Below are 21,210 nucleotides of genomic sequence, written 5' to 3'. Positions count from 1 at the left end.
TTACAACAATCTTCAATGATGCATTATTTTTTTTAGCTATGATGAATCAAAGGCTCTTTACACACTTGACAGTCCTAGGTTACTACTCCAGTAGAGGTGTTCAGGCAAGGTGAAAAGAGAGATGAACACAGACTGAAAATAACCCTAGGTGCCACTGCATGGGATGGCTGGAAGACCGGCTATCAGGCAAGGAGAATAAGGCTGTAGAGTCAGTAGACAAGTAAGAAAAAACCCACACATCTACACCTAAGCATAATTTCTGGAAATGAAATGTGAAGTTTGTGCTGCTCATTTTTATCAAGTCAGAGCAAGGCTGGCAAAGCATCAACCATCCTGCATTTTTAGCTAGCAGCTCTCCTATCACATGGATTGTTTACATCTCTTTGATCATGGCACAAGACAGCACCATCTAGTCAAAGACCAAACTTGTCCACCCAGAGAAACTGTAATTTGAGCAGAGAAGAGACCACACTACAACTATCTATCAACAAATTCAAGTAAACTAATTACCAGCTCTCCCTCTTCTTATTTGGCTATTTATAAAGATGAAATGCTTGAGACAACATATCCATCATATTGTGCACATATTTGAATTCTATCATGAAATATACATAACAAACACAGAGGCAGTATTTTAAGAACACAGAACAGATACAGCATATGTACAATTTTCAAAAACTTAAATGCACATGTAGTTTTTTTTTTTTAAAAAAGTGGAGTCTTTTTACTCCTGAAGCAGATGGGCTATTGCCATCGATTTCAGTGAGGTCAGGTTTACAGTCAGGAACTCTGCAACTTTCATAAGCACCTGGGAGGTCCACTGCAAGGTAGTGAACTTTATGTGTGGTAACATAGAGTTAAAAATCTACATATGCTTTGGTAATGTCCTTTTACAAATGTAATCAGCTATTAAGTATGCTGCTCTAACACACTAGTGAGTATACTCCATTTGTAAAAAAAAAAATAAAATTAAAATTGATTTTGCAATAGCATAAATTTCACTGTAGCACTTTACTTTTAGAGAGGAAAAGAGGATCACCAAGTTTCCAATATTAACTCCTAAAGCGTGCAGACTAGCAAAATTCAGTTTTCCAGGATGCTAAAAGGGGACAAAGGGGGAAGAAATTGCACAGTATTTAAGTCATTTCATCTCCACATAAGTGACTACAGCAACTATATAATGAAGACTTTATTTTTACTACCTGCTCATTACTTTTGATTTCTGACCCTCTGCCTTCACAAAGATTATCTTCATTATTGTTTGCACTCATCACACCGTTGCTTAATTCTGGAGACCTAATTAGGTTTGATCCATATCTGTTCCCACTGGGTTTTGTCGTTAACACTGATGCCATCTTGTTAAAATGTGGTAAGGAATTTTCATTTGACCCTTGAAGTGTTTCAGAAGAGTCTTCCAACACCATGTAATTGTCTAGCATTTTTGCTCCAGCAATTGATTGATTTGGGCCTTTTAGCACACCAGCTGTATTTGGCATTTCAGAGGTAGCATCAGAACAGTCTTCTTTGTGATCAGATGAAGCAAACCCTATCTTTTTACCATTAATAAGTGACATGTGTTCTTCTAGATTCAAGCCAGACACCTGTGTGCACACACATGGAACTTCTAAATGAAGATCATTAACCTGGTGATTCTTTGGTTCTACTTTTGGTGGACTATTAATAGCAAGTGAATTAAGATTTCCCTTTGAAAAAGCAACCTCATTATTATTGTCTAGAGGTAGTGACTCTTGTGTTAGCAAGTGATTTTTCCTAGCTAGTGCTCCACTGTTGGTTACAGAAGTAAAAAAGTTATTTGTGTCGGCAGGTTCAAGTGGTAACTTTGGAAAGGTTTTAATTTTTCTCAAAGAACCTTTCTTAAAAATGCCATCTCTCTCCAGGTCAGTAACACATGACTTTATATCCAAAGCAACACTAGCAAAATTGTCAGCATAAACTGTATGTTTGTCGTCTTCTTTGCTCTTTTTAGCTTGAGTTGCAAGTTGAGAACGTTGAGTTTTCTCATTATCCAGATCAATTTGCATTTCCTTCAAACCACTTTCTCTGCCAGTCACCATAGTAACTATTGAAGAGTCCTTATGACAGGTAGCTGTCATATCTTCCATTGCAGACGAATCACCTGCTATGTTGTTTTTCTCACTGGAATGTAATTTAGATCCCAAACTTCTCTGACACATTCTTCCCTTCCACATGTTATCACATACATCTAGATGCAAAAACAGATGCTTATATTAAATGTGTATTTAAACCTCTCAGTCTTCTCTAGTAAATCTTTATATTGCTTTTTCTGCCACTGCTGTTATGTATCTTCAGCATGTTACACACAATTATTTCTGGACAAGTCACTTTTAATCGTAAAAGACACAAAATATAATAATTATGTTTATTGAGAGTTGTATGTCCCCTGCTCCCCACCCTGAATCCACAAATATTTAATAATGACTTTCTGATATGTAGAAAGGAGCCTATAACAGTAAAGTACACATAGTATTTTAAAAATCATTAGATAGGTCAGACAATCTAAAGTTCTAGACTAAATACATTTTAAGGTTACCTTGAGAAGCACCAAATGATTCAATTGAAAGAACCCTTCTTCCAACAGCAGACAGGCTTCGACAAATGTTACTTGATGAAGCAATCTTCAGTTTTTCTTCACATAATGACAAAATGCTCTAGAGAAAATTAGTGTTAGATACTTATTTAATAATGAATAATTTGTGCATTTTGACTAAAGTGAATCATGTTAACTCACACAGTACATCTGAATTTATACAATTCAAGTTCTAGCCTACAGTTAGAACACTAAGAACAACTGATAAAAATTAATAATCTTAAATGTTATACTTTATGAATAACATACTGGAAATGTAAAAAGCTAGAGTGGGAATAATTTTTTTAAACAGCCAGTGATTCACTTGAATTGAGTGACAGCGGCAGGATGATGAATGTTTTTATTACTGAAATTACATTAAAAGTAAATCCTGAGTTATTTAAAAATGGCAAAATACAAATATCTAGAAAACACTTCCCAACTAGAGAAAGCAATCATTATCAGATCACAACAAACAGTGTAACTTATCTCAGTCTGTAGCATAAGCATTATTTGATGGCATTAGCACTGGTTGCGCACACAATTAACTACAGATATTCACACATTTAAAAACCTGTCACTTTGGGCAGGGAGTAGAAAAGATCTGCCTTTCCAAATGCATCCCACTGTTTCCTCAGTAACTATTCCTAGATAAACACTGATGAGACCTCACAGCTCTGAGGAGCTGTTTTTCCCCATTAACCTGCTCAACTAGTCTTCTGCTGTTGTAAGTGAAAGGAAGAACTTGGCTCTGTTGGCTCACGTATCAGATTGAGGAAGGACAGGAGAAAGTGAGACAGCTATCCAGCTGTGCTGGAGTATAGTCATGCCTAGAAAAGTCTATGGGTATCCCTCCGTATAACTCCCCTCACCCCTTTCCACCCAAGAAATTTCCACTGTTATTTTGTGGCTACAGTCCGAAAGTCTGCAAAAACAATGCATTAAATCTAAACTTTCACTCATTAATGTCAAGTAACACTGTGTTAGGTAACCTATATTTACAATATAAATCCTTTGAAAACATCATCTTGAAAAATAATATATATTATATCTTCAAATAGTTTCTAAAAACTGATGGTAAAATAAGAGGCTAAATGGAACAAAATACAAAACGAGTCAAGATATCTAATCAATACTACTAAACATTTATATATTTACAGAAAAACAAGTTAGTAGTAATGCTTTGAACATTCAAAGACTAGAGGTTTCCTAGGGCGTGGCTCCCTCCATCCCCTTCTTAAATGCAATCCAAACACCATTTGAGGCACCATGCAAAGTTTGCAGCATAATGCCTGTGCTCTTACTTCTAATGACTTACTCTCTCTGTAAACTAAATATTAAATGGGAAAAAAGTTAATAAGAAAATTTAGATCCACACGTGTATTCACCCAACCTTCTTAAAAATCAAATAACTGTAAAACATTACATCCTTTTCAGGCTGTATCTCCATTAGAGTAGGAAGAAAGAAGAATTTCTGCTCAGTCTGGGAAAAACTCAGCAAAAATCTGAGCATACTACATATAAAGACCATCTCGCTATTAATGAGTACACATATAGAAATATTTTTGTCACCTTTTTTTAACAAAAAGAATTATGTAGGGCTCATTTACCTCAATATCTGGCCTATTTTCAGGGTTCTCTTCTTGCATTTGTTCCAGTAGAGTATGCAGATCTTGCCCAAATTCTGATTCTGTTTCAGGTTCTACTATATATTCTATTGCTGCTTTCAGTGTTGCACCTAAAGAATAGATGTGTGCCTAAATGAAGTTTAAAAAAAGGCATTAAATATGTTACCAATTTTTTCTGTCCTGCCGAAAAAGGTCTGAGTTCACAAGGATTACAGCTTACATTGTTTTTATTTTTATTTTACAAAGTAATAGTTTACTGTAAAGGTGGTTTAATTTAAACAGGAGGAACAAAACTGGCCTCAGTCCTGCTTTGGAAGATATACTTGTTGCAAACAAAAAGAAAAAAACAGCTAGAACCTTTCTTCTGCCTCAGCGATAATCAGTATTACAATTGTTCATCAGCTACAGTTGAATATAAAACTCAGCTCCTTGCATGTGTGTGAGTCATATTTAAGTTAGAAGCATGCTGGGCGATTATCAGGGGAAAAAATAATTAGTTTGGCAAAAAATTCATATATAGAAGTATTTTGTAAGTGCTATCAAGCATAAAGAAAGCTAGCAGAAACAATACAGCATAATATCACTTGTCTCTGAAGACACTTATAAAAGCATTTTAAGAAATATTCCATGTTGGACATCTCTGCTTCTCTTAAAGCCCCCAACCTTGTGATGAGCTCCACTAAAGATGGTAAGCCAACAACTTTCTTAAATCTAGTGCTAATGCATTAGATTTGTCATGCAGCAGAGCTACCTCTAAATTTTAGAAGTTTTCTGTTTCTTAAATAAAAGACCTTTCCAGTTCTGCTTTAGTAGTAATGGTAATTTATCCATGATGGCCTGTATTTTCTTTATGTTCCATTCAGAGAACACAATTCAGTAAAACTTATAATGAAGACTATAAGTGCAAGTTTGTGTAAATATTTCAATGGTGATGCAGTACAGCCAGAAATTCAAGTGTTCTGAGCGCTGCCATCTCAGGTTTACAAACACATACAGAAATAAAATAATAACCAGATTTGTACACTAAATCTGGTTGTACTCATGCATTTGCTTGGCTATTTTTCACCCTAGCAAGACGACTGACTCTAAGGTCAAAAGTAATTTCCTCCTTCGCCTCCACCCCCAATTTTCTGATTGAGGTCTATTATTCTCTCTAAATTGTATGAAGGGGAGGTAACTTGTAATTTATATATGCAAGTATGCGTATATTTACTTTCTAGTGAGGCAGGACACCTCCATGAAGGGGAGTGCGACACCACCTCATTGGGGAGCTCTGTGTGTGTGTGCGCGCCTTGGACAGTTCCACTTCTCTTCTGGCCTCCGTGCTCCCCCAAACCAAGAAAGTATAAAGTAGTGCTGACTGCTGGATCTACGGCCTTGATTTATCCATGGCGTACATCAAGATTAGGACAAAGGTCAAAAAACCAAATATGTCATCTGATCTAAAAAGAAAAGAACAACATCTCTGCAAAGCAGTAATCTTAGTCTTAGTTTCTTCACTACCATACAACTTCACCATCGAGCAGAAGCGGTAACTGAAGACTTTGTTTTTCTTTTGAGACTCTCAGAGGAACTCAGACAGGAGTCGTTACAATTTTTGTTTTGATTTAGCATAAAAATGAATGCTGTTCATCTGTTCCAAGAGTAAGGGTTACTTCCCCCACCCTTCACACCATTAAGCTACTATAACCCACTCAGCAGCAGTAGCCTTACTAAACCACGCTGTTGATAGACTGGCATGGTTTTTTGTTTTTTTTTTTTTTTTTAATGTAAAATAAACCAGACTGCATTGGCAAAAGGATATGAATACTATGAAGCCTGAGCAAATAACCCACTAACAAGATAAGGGGAACACAGTTATTTCGTCATACCCCCCAAGTTTCCACTATTTTCACCCAGGCTATTTCAGCTACAGAAAAGGAACTCCACTCTGGACTAACAGCTACTCAAAGGAAGTACAACTCCTATTAATAAATGTTTAGAGGATGATGGTCTGCTCAAGTTAACTTGCTATAAAACTAAGTAGGTATAAACTAACACCTTTTTAAGGCTGCCCAAGACTGAAGGCCTGAAAAGGCAACTGCTTGCAAAAAACAAACAAACAAACAAAAAATCTAAACTTCAGTATATTTCAGTTCAGAAGAAATGTAACTAAAATACCTTCCCCAACAAGCAAGAATTTATGAAGATGGTTTGAATTTTTTTTTCCTACAGACTTTCATAAGCTTTTGCACAGCAAAGAGGAAGTGTAGATTGTAGAACTCACTCCTTTGATATTAAATACTCTCAGTAAGCCTATATAATTTTGCATTTCTCAATGGACAGCATAACAGAAAACTGAACATAGAGTTAAAACAAGGAAATACAGAAAAAATCATAATACAGCTCTATTTAAATATTTTTGGTAGAATATTGTACTGTTGTAGTTTAATATACTTGATATTAGTAAGTTATTCCATGTATATGATATGATCTCTAACAAGTGACATCTCCTCTGTTTCACAAAATGACCTTTAGAGAAATAAATTAATCACTCTTTAAAGAACTGGAGGAAAAAATCATAACGTACAACTTAGGGACATATACTACACAGACCAAGCAATATCAGAATACTAGATGAAATAATGCCACATAGTGTGGGGACACCTTTGAATTCACAAGGTACTTCTGAACAGCATAACTAATTTCAGCCTCCCTATACCACTGCTAACATAGGAATAGGTAGAAAAATGGCTTTATTAAGAAAATTCGCTTTTAGACTATAGCATTTACTATGTAACTGACACCAAGCTTCACGGATGATACTTCAGAGATAATATATTGCTTATGTGCTTTTACATCACATGGCGAAAGTAAGCAACACTTGTACTCTATCAGCAAATCTTGCACTTTTATTTATTCAGTATAGTGCTCTATTTATAGAAATGCTAAGGTTAAAGGCGGCAGCAGGAAGAAAAATAATAATCTACTCGTTTTTGGGGCAGGGTGAGGGGGAGAGAAAAAACTACGAAGATTCAGCCTCCAGAAACAGATAGTGTTGTAACACTTGGCATGTCCCCAACAACCCACATCAAGAGACAGGCTGTAGCCATGAAGTAAGAATTAAAACCAGTTTAACCTCAAATTGTCAACCTACTTCACACATTTCCTTTTGCCTGTTTGTCATTTAGCAAACAGAATACTTCAGGGAAATTCCATGAACTAGAATATGGATGGAAAAGATTCTAGTTCCTGCCTCCTATTCTTTTCATTCTGTTCAAAAGTGGTATTTTATGTGTGTCTACAAGCATCTTCTTTCAAGGCTACTTTATCATTTAGACATAGCCTGTTAATTTAAGTCGCTCCAAAAAAAGCGTGTGATTCCTCAGCACCCAATTTGATTTATAGAATGCAATATCCATTCCAAATACACAATGTGTAAGAATAAACAAGAGTTTATCTAGTCTTCTCTCAGTAAGAAATTTATAAGAAATAAAGCATTTCTTATAATACAGAAAAATAAGAAAGCATATTTGAACATAAACTCATTGTATACAACTCGGCTCCAAAAGTGGGACAGAATGGTGAGGAACTCAGCTTTGAGGGAACAAAAATTTTGCCTTTTGACAAACTTCTTCATCCATATGAGGACGGATGTGGACATTATAGGATATAGGAACAAGAAGAGCAGAGCAACATGTTACTTCAACCCACTTTTTTCAATTAACAATTTCTGTTCATAGCAGGGTATAACTCATATCCCCTAGCCCACCTTTAAAATCACAAGTGTCCGAGATGCCAGCAGGCAGGCTTCCACTCCCTCCAATATTGCTGTTCTGTTGTAAAGTTGTTCATGGCACCTTTTCTTGTTTAAGGCCAGTCTCATACCGAATAAAGAAAGATTTTTTTTGCCCACACAGAAGACTGTTCTGTTGAGATTCTTCCTTTCCTTTGACATCCAGGAAAGCTAGTTTTGAAGATGGCCATTTCAATCACCATGGATGGCTTGTACTTAATTCTATGTTAAAACATTTATTGGGAACTTCAACATCTTTTCCAACTTGATATTTCTCTAAGGTAAATCCCCTTTTTACTTTTTCTCTCTTCCAGCTCCTCAAACACCACCATCACCACACCCACAAGAAAAAGGAAAAAAAAAATCCAGCTACTTAATTTCCTTAGCTGGCAGTAAATATCGTTAATATTTAAGGTAATCCAATGTAACCTTAAGTCTTGTCTGAACTAGAGCAATGAGAAAGCGAGTTTGTGGTCATCCACAAGGTGGGGCATTCCCCAAGTTTATACATCGAATCCACTTCCCACAGTTTCAGCTTAGGAAGCAAATTTCACTTTCTGGGAAAGGAGAGAAAGATGATAAACACAACAAACAAAGCAAATTCATAAGTACAAAATTCCTAATGCTCACTAGAAGGGATTGGTCTCAATGAAAAAAAATCTCGCAATTAAGCTAACGGTTTTGTGGTATGCTACAAAGAGAGTAAGAAATAGGAAAGGGCAGCAAACAAGTTTTCTTCTCCCGGAAGATAAGCAAAAACTGGTACTGCATTGGTAGGTAGGTATTTTTCTTAAAAGAATTAAGAGGGCTTTTTCCCCTTAATTTCTGAAAAAAAACCAAAACCAAACCAAGTCCCCACCTGTTTTAAATCTTGCTAAGGAGAATATTTTTTTAATTATAGGACCTTTTGCATTAAAGGAGAGCAATATTAATAGCTGATAAATAACACGCATTTCAAGAAAGATTCCAAAAAAACCCCACAACCACCCTCTTCACAATTCCCAAAGAGACTTATAAGTTAAAGACTAAATGTACATTGTTACAAAGAATACACAGACTGTGCTGGCAAGACTGCACTGCAGTATCAGCTTTAAAAAGGATGAGGGGGAAGAGAGGAAGTCACATCAGGAAACCGGATCTCCAGATTTGGTCTTAGAGAATACACCTACTCTTAGCCCAGAGTTAGCAAACGTAACAAGAATCATAGGTAAGCGTAATTGCATCATTGGGAAAGCCATCATGGAAATAATGTTCTCTTTCACGATCAAAATGGCAACACAAGAAAAGATGTTTGAGAAAAGTCGCAAGTATGATTTGAGGTCCTGAAAGTCTTTCTTTCAGCAGCAAGCTAGAGAGGCTCATGTGTTTCAGAGAAAAATCTGAAGGCCATAATCATGAAAGTAGCTTAAAATCAAGGTAACTTCTAATACTAAAAGTGGTTTCCATGACAAAGGCATAACAAGAGTCATAAAGAAAAAAAAAACAACAACCAAACAAAAAACCCCAAACAGATAAGAACTCAACAGTTGACAATACTACATATTTTTAAAACATTCAGGCTAAGTACTGGAAACACTTACCAAGGGAGAGGACAGCTTCTGCCATTATGTTAAAACTTAATATCATGAGTGAAATATATTCAAAAAGGCTTCTGTCAGTTCCAATCAAAAGTTACTTGCCTTGCTGCATGCCATTTTTTGACTACTTAACCCTATAGGAAGTGAAATCAGAGGACAGTAATGATCTGCTCTAGTTCTAAAATCTGCAAATCAAAAGATCAGGAGCGGAAGTAAAAGCTCCAAGCCTACACAGAAAGCGTGACAGAGGCTCTGTTGTATTACTGCTTGGCAAGGCTAAAGAACTAAGCTTCTATAGGAACTCAAACTTGCAGACAAACACTACAGAAAAAAAGCTGACAAAAGAGCTTTTGAATAGTGACTGCATAAGCATTTAGCATGTTGCTATTATGAAATGTGACCATTTACATTTTGTATTGAGATTTCACAAAGTTCAGAAACGTAGGTCTTCAGCAGAACTGAAAAAGACAGACCATAATAGAATTAATACTTCCTGTAAATTATTTCTGACTAAATGACAATTCTTGGTTTTGACGTTCATATTTGACCCTTATTTTACCTTGCATTTTTTTCTTTTTTTATTGAGATTGCTGCACATATGTAGATGTTTTCACCCTTCCACAATTCAAAGCATTTAAAGGTTCCCTAAATGAAAGCTTCTGTGTTTTTATAAAATTCAAAGTTTTATAAACAAATTCAACCTAATGCTTGAGAAAATAGCTATTGGGAGAACACATTTAATATTTACCTATGACTTTTTTCAATGTAGTTACTCTAAAACCCACTATTTTAATGCAAAAGAGTCAGACAGTAATGCTTTTCAGCCACAAAATGAAAGGGAAATAGGCCTATTATTTTTAATACTTCCCTTCATTACAAAGGAATGCCTTTCTGCATAACTATAATTACTGGAAGGTGCTGTATTAAATATTAGCTTTTCATTCATTTGGCACTTTGGATGTGTAGATAATTAGTCTGCAGAATGTGCTAAAAGTGCTAAACCACCGTAGACTATTCATAAAACATACATACTTGCTTGGATTGGTAGCAAATGCTTGAAAAACATTTTCAAGCCAAGCTATACTTGCAGTTTGTCCCTTCTGACTACAGTTGCTACCTCCCCAATTCTTCTCCAAAAGACTTGTAAAAAAATAGGCACAAAAATGGAGCTACAGGTCAAATTTTCTCAAATAATCCACTCACATCTGAAGTCTGCAGGTATTTTAACCCTCAAAGTACCTTTTAATTTACCTACCAAGTGAAGGCTTTCATGTTTTGATATGTTCTCAGGTGAGTGTCAGGTGATCAGTTTACATTGCAAAACCCAAGCAAGACCTCACAGATACAATAATCTAAAAAGCAATACTACAACAACATAAGAAGAAATGAACCAAGCAAAATCTAAATGCACTTGGAAAGAGCAACTGAATCTTGTCTGGTCCCTAGATTTTGCTATGTTTTGGTTTCTTGTGACCTCTATTTATATCATTCAGTTTGAACTGAGGAACACTACCTAGTACGTCACTCTAATGTCACTGTTTTATAATTGCAGGCTTCTTGTCTGTAATAGCTCATGACAACCATTTCATCTCCATGAGTTTGTCTAAGCTTTATCTACATGAAACCTTTTTGCATTTGTGTTATGCAGCAAGAATTTCCACAGTTAACTGCATAACAAAGAGATATTTCTTCTTGTTTGAGTCCTCCTATGTTCATCTCTCTGTTGCTGCCACCTACTTCTGCATTTACGAGGGCTGGCAAGACCTCGCTCTGGCTGCTGCCATGGCATACTGCAGATTTCTAGCAGAGCTTCTCCCTCAGGGCATTCTCTTCCAGACTAAAGAATATTACTCGAAGTAATTGCTTCTTTTATGAATGCTGTTTCACCATCTGGTCCTGGAAATTTATTTTACTGTTAATTTCATCAGCTTGGTCACTAGTCTGTTCTGAGACTCTTATTTGAGCCAAGTTTTTGATAATTCGCCATAAAGAAGAGTTGCAATGTAAGAACCTCCTGAAGGTCCTACAAGATGAAAATGGGTTAAAAAAATTAAACTGTTTTTCTGCTATGGCTTTCTTGAAAAACTCTTCTGTATCTTGTTCATCTGCAATCACTGCAGACTTTGGGCAACATCTCTGTGTTTTGGTAGATTTGGAAAAAAAACTGCTAGTTTCTTAGAATTTGTAATCTTTTTGCATACTTTTTGGCTTGCTTTCAATCATCTCCTTAGGCTTTTCAGTTTTGGTGGGGGTTTTTTTTGCAGGTTTTTTTTTTTTTTTTTTGGTGAGGTCTTCAATAGGAGATACATATTTGGTTTTTTTTAAAAAATGATCATACAATAGGTTTACAGCAATCTCCATGCTACCTGCAAACACCTTATTTTAACAGCAATATGTTTTGGCTTTCCATGTGGCTGTGTAAAACAGGTGACTGCTGTCCATAGACTAAATTGCCAGCATCTATAACAGTAATTAATCTGAAAAGCAGCATTGTCTACCCAGAGCTACACCCGGGGTGGGGCAAGTCAGAAAATGCAGACTTTTCAACTGGACCTCAATATAGTTTCTAGAAGCTATTACCTTAACTATTGGAGTGAAGACAGATATATCTTGAGCCACTGGCAGCCACCTTTGCAAACATTCATTTCCCTTTAAGAAGTCACACAAAGATTACATACACAGAAGCGCGACCAAATTGAAACCATGCAATGTGCATGCCATTACTTGTGTTTGCAGGGTGAGGACACAAATGAAGAATAGGTTTCTCATGCTTCCATCCCATTTTCAGGCTCCCTTAATCACAAAGATCAGTACCCCAACACAGAGATGAATAGCATACTAACTGACACCTCTCCTGCAGAACTGTGTAAGTCTAATTATGACAGGTAAAGAAGAACACTGCAATAAAAATGCTGGAGACCTCAGAGGTTAGATAGCAACAGTTACACGCATTTATCTTTAAGGCTTCTTGAACAATGTTAGTTTTTTTAAAAAAAACTTTGAAACTGAATTCCATGTGTCAAAACTCTTATGATTTATCAGCCATTAACCTCCTTACTTTTAAGTTACCTGCCACAGGTAATTCATTTATCATTTAATTAAACTAACACAATTTATTCCCTGTAGGCACAGAAACAAGGAAGCCTAGGAAACAGTTACATTGCATGCTGAGCAGACTAGCTCTGTCTTTCTCTGAACTGCATAAACATAATATTTATTTCACTGTATGGCAAATATTATTTTTAGTTACTGAAGTTATTTGTTTTTAAAAAGTATATTATTTTCATCTTAAACCTAACAAAAGGTGCCTACTGGTCAAGTCTGTCACTCTGAGCCGAATAATGCATGTGCGCAATCCTGTTTTGGGGGATGTTAAGTCCACATTTTGGAGCTAAAATACCAAAGTGCCACACTTCTGTTCAGAACACTATGGGCCAATAAACTTGAATAGCATCCCAGTTCCTTTACCGTGCCATCAATCAATGACATCAGGGCACTAATATTTAAAATATTTGTTGCTGTACAGTAAGCAGTTCACTCTTCTTTGAGTAATAATCTCTGAAGATTTATCTATTTTTTTTCTGCAAGGAGAAGCATATGTAAGAATCTTTGATCAACTGCAGATGTAAAAAGCTGGCCAGTCACTTCTGAAATACCTTGTTAAGACCACATTCAAAACAATGATTTTCACAGAACAGCTGTAGGCAACTGAAATAGCAAATGAGTAGGTAGCTCTCATTGCATATATCAGGAATGTAAACAGAGGAGGGTAAACAGAAAGGATTGGTGGGTTTTTTGGGCGTGAGGTGGGGTGCTGGGGGCTGGTTTTCATTCAGGATTTTTTTGTTTGATTGTTTCATAGTGAAATTATTTCTGCAGAAGTAAACCTTGCTTCTTCTCTATTCAGGCATAGAACTCACCTATAATGCGATAGGACTTGAACTGTATAGCCCATAAACAAATGTTACAAGGGAAGTATAACATACATATTCCGTCCATGTGCTTCATCAAAACCTGATTAAATCAGCATTCCTGAGTAAAAAGGTAATATCTGTTGCCATTACAATTGAGAGAAAGGAGAAGTTTGTTTGTTTGGGGGTTTTTGTTGTTTGTTGTTGGTTTTTTTTTTTGGGGGGGTGGGGAGGGTGAGTGTTTGTTTTCTTTTTTAAACTTGGTGAAGAGCTTAGAAGTTTAAGAATCCACGAGTACATATGTATTCACAGGTTTATACAAAACCCGCTCCAATGGTCACCTAAACAAGCCTAAATCACTTGCAATGCATTTCCCAGGAGACAAGATCATTAGCTTCAAAAGCATGCTCTCAATTGTTCTTTAAGATTTTTTTGAAATGCTGTAATGAACAAGAATGACATGTGAGTGACAACCATTTTGCCATAATCTTGAAGGCTCTGTTGAATAAATCTCATGCAACCTAATAAGATAAAGTTTTAAGACCAGTTCACTTTTCACTATGAATTAGATGGTCATAGAGTTATCTGGAGAGAAGTCATCCATTCTGCTGTCTACTTTAAGTTAATCAGTTCCTGAACTTTTTAAAAAAGATGGTATTTATGAATGTTCTCATATACTGGTGAAACAGCTCTATTATCAGTTCATGCAAATGGTAAAAATGAATAGTTTGTCATTGCTCCAGGGAGTATAAAGTCTCCAGATCCAGTCTAGCAGTGATCATGGGTCTTTTAGTGATCTGAATATCCCTGTAAAATAGACATAAAATTAATGAAAGCAAATAAATCAAGTAATGACAATGATTAATTTTGCTGGAGTGTCCATGTTGCCTTTAAGGGTTCAGTCTTGCATTTCAAAAGCCTTTTCAAACATTCTAAGGAGCAGAGGAGTGCAATAGAAAATTAATTCTGCCAGTAAGACTAGTATGATGATGGGTCCACTAAAGAAATGAGTTTAAATGTGGAGCACCAGAAACTGACAGATAATTCTGCCAGGACTATGGAAAACAGCTTCATCCATAGCTGAGAATTTATCAGTACTCATCAGAAGAGTTTATGTCAAAGAGGCTGGAGATAAACAACTCCTCCAAAATATTTGTGCATCTTTAACATTAAGAGGCCTAGAGTTTTATGACACTACTGCACAAGCATAATAAGAGAAAACAAATCTGTCCTCTTTTCCATAGATTTTTACTCATGATGGGAACTATCTGCAAATTTATTCAACAGAGCTCCTCAGCCTTCTAAAAGGGTAAACTTAACTACCACAAGAACCAACTGGTTTAAGGCAGAATACTAAATCCTCTTTTCACTTCCAATCTTCCCCTCACAAACCCAAATTCCTCAAATAAGATGATCTGAAAAATGCTTTTGTACATCAGAGGATAATCTTCCTCAGTCTTAAGGAAAATATATATCTAAGCTTTAATAATGTCTTCTTATAGGAATCTAATAGTCGAGTAAGGAGGAAACCTAAAATACTACGTATTTTCATTAAGCAGGTTACCTGTACAGTCATTTCTCTTCTGAGGACATTCTTCTGCTTAAGAGACAGACTATTCCTGATAAAATTATAAGTCACACTGTGAAAAGTTGTTTCAAATTAGAGATAAAACTGAAAAATATCAGCTCAAAAAGCCCGCTAGGAAAGACTAATATGACAACTTTGCAAGCCCAACTTCAGAACTAAGCAACAAGCAGTAGGTTTTTGAGGTAATCAAATTATAAACTTTACTCTATATATGGAAAAAAAAATACTGCTGTAAAAAAAAGTCCCATTGTTCTCATTCTTCCTTTGGTTAGTTCTTTGTGTAAAGCAACCAAAGGGTGGTATTTGCTCAGTACTAAGTTCTTGAATCGAACTTCAATTGGGCCGATGATGTAAAAGCCAGAGCAGGAGGATTCCATTTCCTTTTCTATAGCACAGTAGAGGCATAGGTAACCAAATGAAAGTAATTTATTTCTGTCACTGGAGGAAAAGACAGCTTTAAATAACACTCAGAAGATAGAATGGTTTAGACTACAGGAGGAAGTAAGTTACCATTTGCTGATGACAAGCCTTGCTGCTGTTAGACAGAATTAGTCTCAAGAGGAGACTATATGAAACTAAGGGAAACAGAACTCAAGAAAAAAGGCACTAGGTGTTTCAAAAGACTTATTTCCCTCATCAGATAAACACAAAACCAAAAACCCCTCTAGGAGAACATCTAAAAAGTTTTCTTTTTTCCTCCTCCACCGAGTGCTAAAGAAAGAACAGAACAGTAAAGATAATCTCACAGCATTCAAAGGTACTCCTTTAAAAGACCAGGGAAGTGACAAAGGCAAGACTTCCTTTATACCTTCTGCTGTTTTGATTTGGGAAAAAGATGAAGGCTTTCATATTCAGAGAAGGACCAACAGCTGAGACCTGAGCACTAGCTTAGTAATAATCAACTATTGAGAAACACTGCAGCACCAAACTGTTAGCTCAGTTTTCTTCAGCAGGACTAACACAGATACACCCTGAACCTTTCTTTATTCCCTAGAACAGTAGGCTTCATTTGGCACTTCAACTCATGCATTTGTATTCATATAAAATATTTTTATGTATATGGTATGTATCAGTCCAACTGCCTTGTCACATTTCACTGCAATAAGCCATATGAGTCTTACTTAGTTTAAAAAAAAAAAGTAATACAGTTTAGCTTACCTTTTCTATTTGCACTAGTTGTGCCACTTGCCATAGAATTGTTTATTTTTAAGCTTATTAAAAAAATAAATTCCAAGTATTTTAACAATATAAATTAACTATAACCCATTGAGAACTGCAAGTTGACAGCCATCACGTTCTAGCAGAGGCAGGCATTGTTCTGCCTTTTCTGGTTCTGATTCTCTCCCAGGTGAGAGATCAGCATGCCCCACTCCTGCTGTGATAGCAAAAAGCAAAAACAAGTTCTAGATGAGAAAACACAAATGTGAACTTCGCTTTCTTCCCATTCTCTGTCCTGTATTTCTTCCTTCTCTTCAAGGTAATATTCAACTCTATCACTTCTTCAATTCTTTTACTTCTGAAAGGTTTTAATCCTGCTGCATAACTGAGGTTTCTGAACTAATATGTTTTATCATCTCTAAATAATGGAAGCAGTCATTAAACAGAGGCATTATCCAGTCTGCTTTAGATATGAAAAAAAAAAAAAAAGGCAGACAAGACTGAAAATTCACTTATTTCTGTTACAGAGGTTCACTAGAACAAGCAAAACTGAATAGCCACATTATTAAAAGATTATAAATGCAAGTTCACACATGGCAGACATTGGTCCTTCATCTTAGTGAAAGCTCATATCTTAAAAATGTAGGGTTCTACATCAATGAACCTCTGTGTCAGACTCAATGGCAGTTTTGTGATGCAGACAAATAGCTATTTGAAACCGGTTTGAGACAGCCAATGTTTTTAACTTGAGGCAAACTTGTATTGTAGTGATAGAAATAAGGCTACTAATGAACTCACCAATATTTAACTATTTCTGTTGGGCCTCCCATTGTCAAATTTCTCAAGTCTAGCACTGTCCTGCCCAGGGCAAAAAAATGAAATGGGAACCATTTTCATTAGGAAAATGTTCATGCTTTTCCTATTTAGGGGGAATCACGACTCAGTATTAGTTTATACTAAAGATGAGTTATTTGATAAGTTTAGTATATAGTTAAGTAGGCAAATTTTAAAAGCAGCCTCAAATCTATATTTTTGCATCTCCGTCTGTTAAGGTTTTTCTAGAGCAAAACATTATGAGTAAAACATTACAAAATTAGAGGCTAGTCTTTTACTTAAGATGTTTGTAACTGACTTCTAGCTCCAGACTCAATGAGAACAAAATCGTGGTCAGTACGTGCTATGGCAAAGACACCTCCCAGCTTAGAGGAGAAGCAGAAAGTGAGATCTTTCTATCAATGCAGGGAAGTAACAAGCTTCAGTCATCAGAAAGCTTTAATGAGCATAGCCACATCACATAACTGCATATGCATTAAGAATAAAAGCGGAAATGAGAGCAAGCATATAGAAATGCACCTTTTCTCTGGAGTTACAGTATGGATCATAACTCTAAGGTTTCTCTCCTGTTTCCCACTTCCTCTTTAAAGCACCTGTCCTTAACAGTACATTTGCTAGTGCACAATAGTAACAGAAGCCTGTAAGCAGACAGAAAAGTTAAGAGGAAAAAAATGCACATGAACAGATACTACCCAGGAGATTATTTTAGCCCAGTGCTGTCCTAGAGACCAACGATACCTGCTGGGTTGCCTTTTCTGCCTTTGCACTGTGACAATGCTTACACTAGCAAGAGGAGGACATAACAGAACTGCGCTATTAAATACTGCTCCAACTGCTTAGCAACAGTCATTTCAAGGTCTCTTGAGGCCCTCAGAAACTGCAATCCTTCCACCAGCACCACAGGTTGGAACAGTGGCAGTACTAAGGTAGTCAGCAATCGGAAAGCTCAGCCACACTTCACTGCTGGCACCAGAAGCTCTTTCACAGCTAGTTCCTTCTTAATGTTTTTCTTTCTAAAAAGTCTATTCTACACCTGACACTAAAGCTGACAACTCCCTGAAGGGTTAGTTTTTAACCTTCCTACTCTCAACAATAACTTAAGTTGGTGTTATTATTCCCACTTTACAAATGGAGAGCAGGTCAGGAAACAAGGCACAAGTGTAAAACAAAACACACAAAATCACTTTTCAGTCCTGTGCATTGTCATTTGGACAAAGCTTTATATCTCTTGCTATTTGAAATTCCAACCAGAAGCTGAAATTTTTTAATAGTGTTGTTTCAGACACCAGGACAGTAATGCATTTCAATTTGTTTCCTGTGTCTATTACCCTTGTGTGCTTGTGCTTGCCAGCTAAGTTTAGTAACTAATTAGACTGGAGTCACAATGCCATTAGAGGTCTGGATCAGTAATTCACCAAGCAGGAAACAAAACATCTCTTGTTGAAATAACTGTAGCTTTATTTAAGGGGTTTTTAAAAAAAGGAGTTTGAAGAGGAAGAAATCATCCAGTAGCTATACAAACCTCATTGTGTGCTTCCATTTTAGAAGCCACAAAATAGGTCACCCTCAAATCAAGCGAAACCTTTGGCTGACATAAGTATTTTAAAGCTGAGCTTTGACACTGGAGTAAAAGCTATCAAAGAACATCCTGAACATAATTAGTAGTTCCAAAACCTAATTTTTTTCTTTATACTGAAATTGGGCAGCTTCAATACAAACACTACTTTCCATTGTTCTCGAGAAAACCTACTAAGCAGCTGCAAAAACACTCCTTCAACAAAGAACAACTGAGTAAGGTCATTACCAAGGAAGGAGCAAGCAGTAACACAAAACATTTGACACCCCTGTAAAAAGGGTGACTTACTGGTATAGTACAAAGAATCTTATAATACTGAGAAAGTGCAAGGACCCAGGGTTTCCTCGGAGAGATTTATATAAACCAGTGCTATTCTGCTATTCCATAGTAGGAGGTTACAACTAGGGGTGAGAGGATTGACAAAACTACCAATGCCTTTGGAAAAGAGAAGAACTTGAAGTATTAGCATCAAGAAGGAAACAGCTAGCTTGGAAAAATTACAATATTACAAAACCCTTGTAACAAGTACATAAGGATTAACCCATCGTAGGTCTTAGAAACTGCAAAAACAAGCAGAGGTCACCGTGGAATCTCTGGCAGAATTTGATCTGGTCCTAAAGTACTTAAAATTCAACCACTCTACAAGCAGTAAGAGGTAAAGCTTTGAAAGCTTCATGAATACTCATAGTCCATAGCTGTCTGAGAAAATGCACACAAATCCCAGACTAAAACAATACAGCTCTGCCTCAGTGAAGGGGAAAGTCCTAGCTTTTCAGTCCTGTTCATCGCCCTAGGATGGTCAACAAGAAACAGCCGAGGCAACAGGACACTGCTCTCCCTGCTTTGAGAGGCTCCCAACTTGCTACAGAAATAGGAGCAATGGGAAGAAATCAGTGCACCCAGCCTTTACCCCACAACAAACAAGGCAGAGCATGTTGACTTTCTTCCACACAGATGTGTACCTTCATGTATCTTCATTGACCTTCACAAAAAAAGTGCAAAAAGGTCAATGTTCAGAGCCACTCCCAACTCAGCTTTCACCAATTGTGTAATTGTCCTGGGCTTGGTATGGGGATTCACTGGGGCTTAACAGGCTTGTAAGTGCTGCTGAAGAGCTAGATAATAAACCTGTACACAGACTAATTTTACCCAAGGAGGATACAATAGCCTTATGTACCAGATAGAACTAAAATTGCAGGTCACTTAGTATTCCCACAGTCTTCCCAAATCCCCACTTAACCTTGTCCCATCCCCTTGGTCTTCAAACCTCTTTCAGCCTATCTATTTGCTATACCCATAAAAGTTCAGCAACCCTTAGAGGAGAAGAAAGGGTTGGGGGGAAATGCAAGTTTGCCAGAGGAACAAATAATTCCACAAATCTTGTGTTTCTGCCTTAGGTCTTTAGTCCAGCTTCAGAAGTACAAGAAAAAAAGTAACAAAAAAAAGTTACCTTTGGGTGACTTTGGGACTTGCTTTCCTTAACCACATCTGAATACAAAGACTAGTACAGTTACCAAGTTCACATGCAATAGTGGTCATCTGCTAAATGCCCCATCCCCAAAGGCTCCCCAAAAACCTTGGGGGGGTGGGGGTGGGGTGGGGTAGTAAGCACAAAAATCACTAAAACTCTGCTGGCCTATATAACTACATTAACAAAGCATAGTAACAGAGAGAAATGTTGCATCTCTAACCTTCAAAGACTATGCTACTTCATATTCTATACTACTTATCATTTTTATCTTACTTGTAGTACTACATGCTTCCAAGGTTCACTTATCTTTTCCCACCACTCCCCTGAGGAAACAGAGAACTACAAACATGACTATGAAGGCTCTAACTAAAAGAAATAGAAGGTATTTGTATTGAACTATAAAGAAACAGATTTTATATATATATTTTTACAACTTGAATAGAACACGTTGTTAATTAAAGCATTTGAATTATCTAAGAGTACATGCCAGAAAAAATACTGTATTAGAAAAAAGGATACTAAGCAAGCATGCACTCCTGCAGCATGCAATGAGATTGTTGACTTGGGAGGTTAATGAATTAGTATGAACAATTTAAATCTAATTTAATTTAACAATGTAGAGCATTTGTGCATTGCAAAGCAACAGATAGTAATTTGTTTCTTCATTAAATCAAAGATAAAATTGCTGATTACCCTTCCATGAATTATTTTATTGAGGAGGATAGCAAACAAATTTTATATCTAGTCATAAAAGTTCACTGCTAGTCCCCAAACAAGCAAATGTAACCAGTGAAGGATACCAGTGAACACAATATAGCCCAGCTGTGGTTTAGGGCAACACATGATTCAGCTAAAATAGATTCTCAATTTTAACAGTTAGCTAGCAAATGTTTATACAGAAAATTAATATAGCGTTTTAAGATTACTTTTTATTTCCAAAAAACCATATCTAAACAGCACAATTTACTATTCACAATCTTTAAGTGTGCTAAAATTATACATTGAGAATGCTGAGCGTTTGGTACTGCCAGAAGTACTAAAATGATTAAACACACACACACACACACATATTTTACAGATAAAT

The 21,210-nt window shown here is 36.4% G+C and overlaps 1 protein-coding gene across 2 annotated transcripts in view; it reads right to left on the bottom strand.

Annotated features, from left to right (window-relative positions):
* Positions 1–21,210, bottom strand: part of KNDC1 (kinase non-catalytic C-lobe domain containing 1) — a 65,903-nt gene that overhangs the window by 36,176 nt on the left and 8,517 nt on the right. Inside the window, exons 1-4 of one of the 2 annotated variants that reach the window (XM_040607551.1) lie at positions 9,592–9,699; positions 4,219–4,365; positions 2,573–2,690; positions 1,203–2,224 (exon numbers count right to left, since the gene is read on the bottom strand). In XM_040607551.1, coding sequence (XP_040463485.1) covers positions 1,203–2,224; positions 2,573–2,690; positions 4,219–4,257 — 1,179 coding nt within the window. In that variant the 5' untranslated portion in view covers positions 4,258–4,365; positions 9,592–9,699. Of the gene's footprint in view, positions 1–1,202; positions 2,225–2,572; positions 2,691–4,218; positions 4,366–9,591; positions 9,700–21,210 lie in introns of those variants that run through there. The other variant, XM_040607552.1, reaches the window with a different exon arrangement.

The sequence above is a fragment of the Falco naumanni genome, chromosome 9 (assembly GCF_017639655.2).
Source record: "Falco naumanni isolate bFalNau1 chromosome 9, bFalNau1.pat, whole genome shotgun sequence".
NCBI lineage: Eukaryota > Metazoa > Chordata > Aves > Falconiformes > Falconidae > Falco > Falco naumanni.
This window is presented reverse-complemented; position numbering and strand designations above follow the sequence as displayed.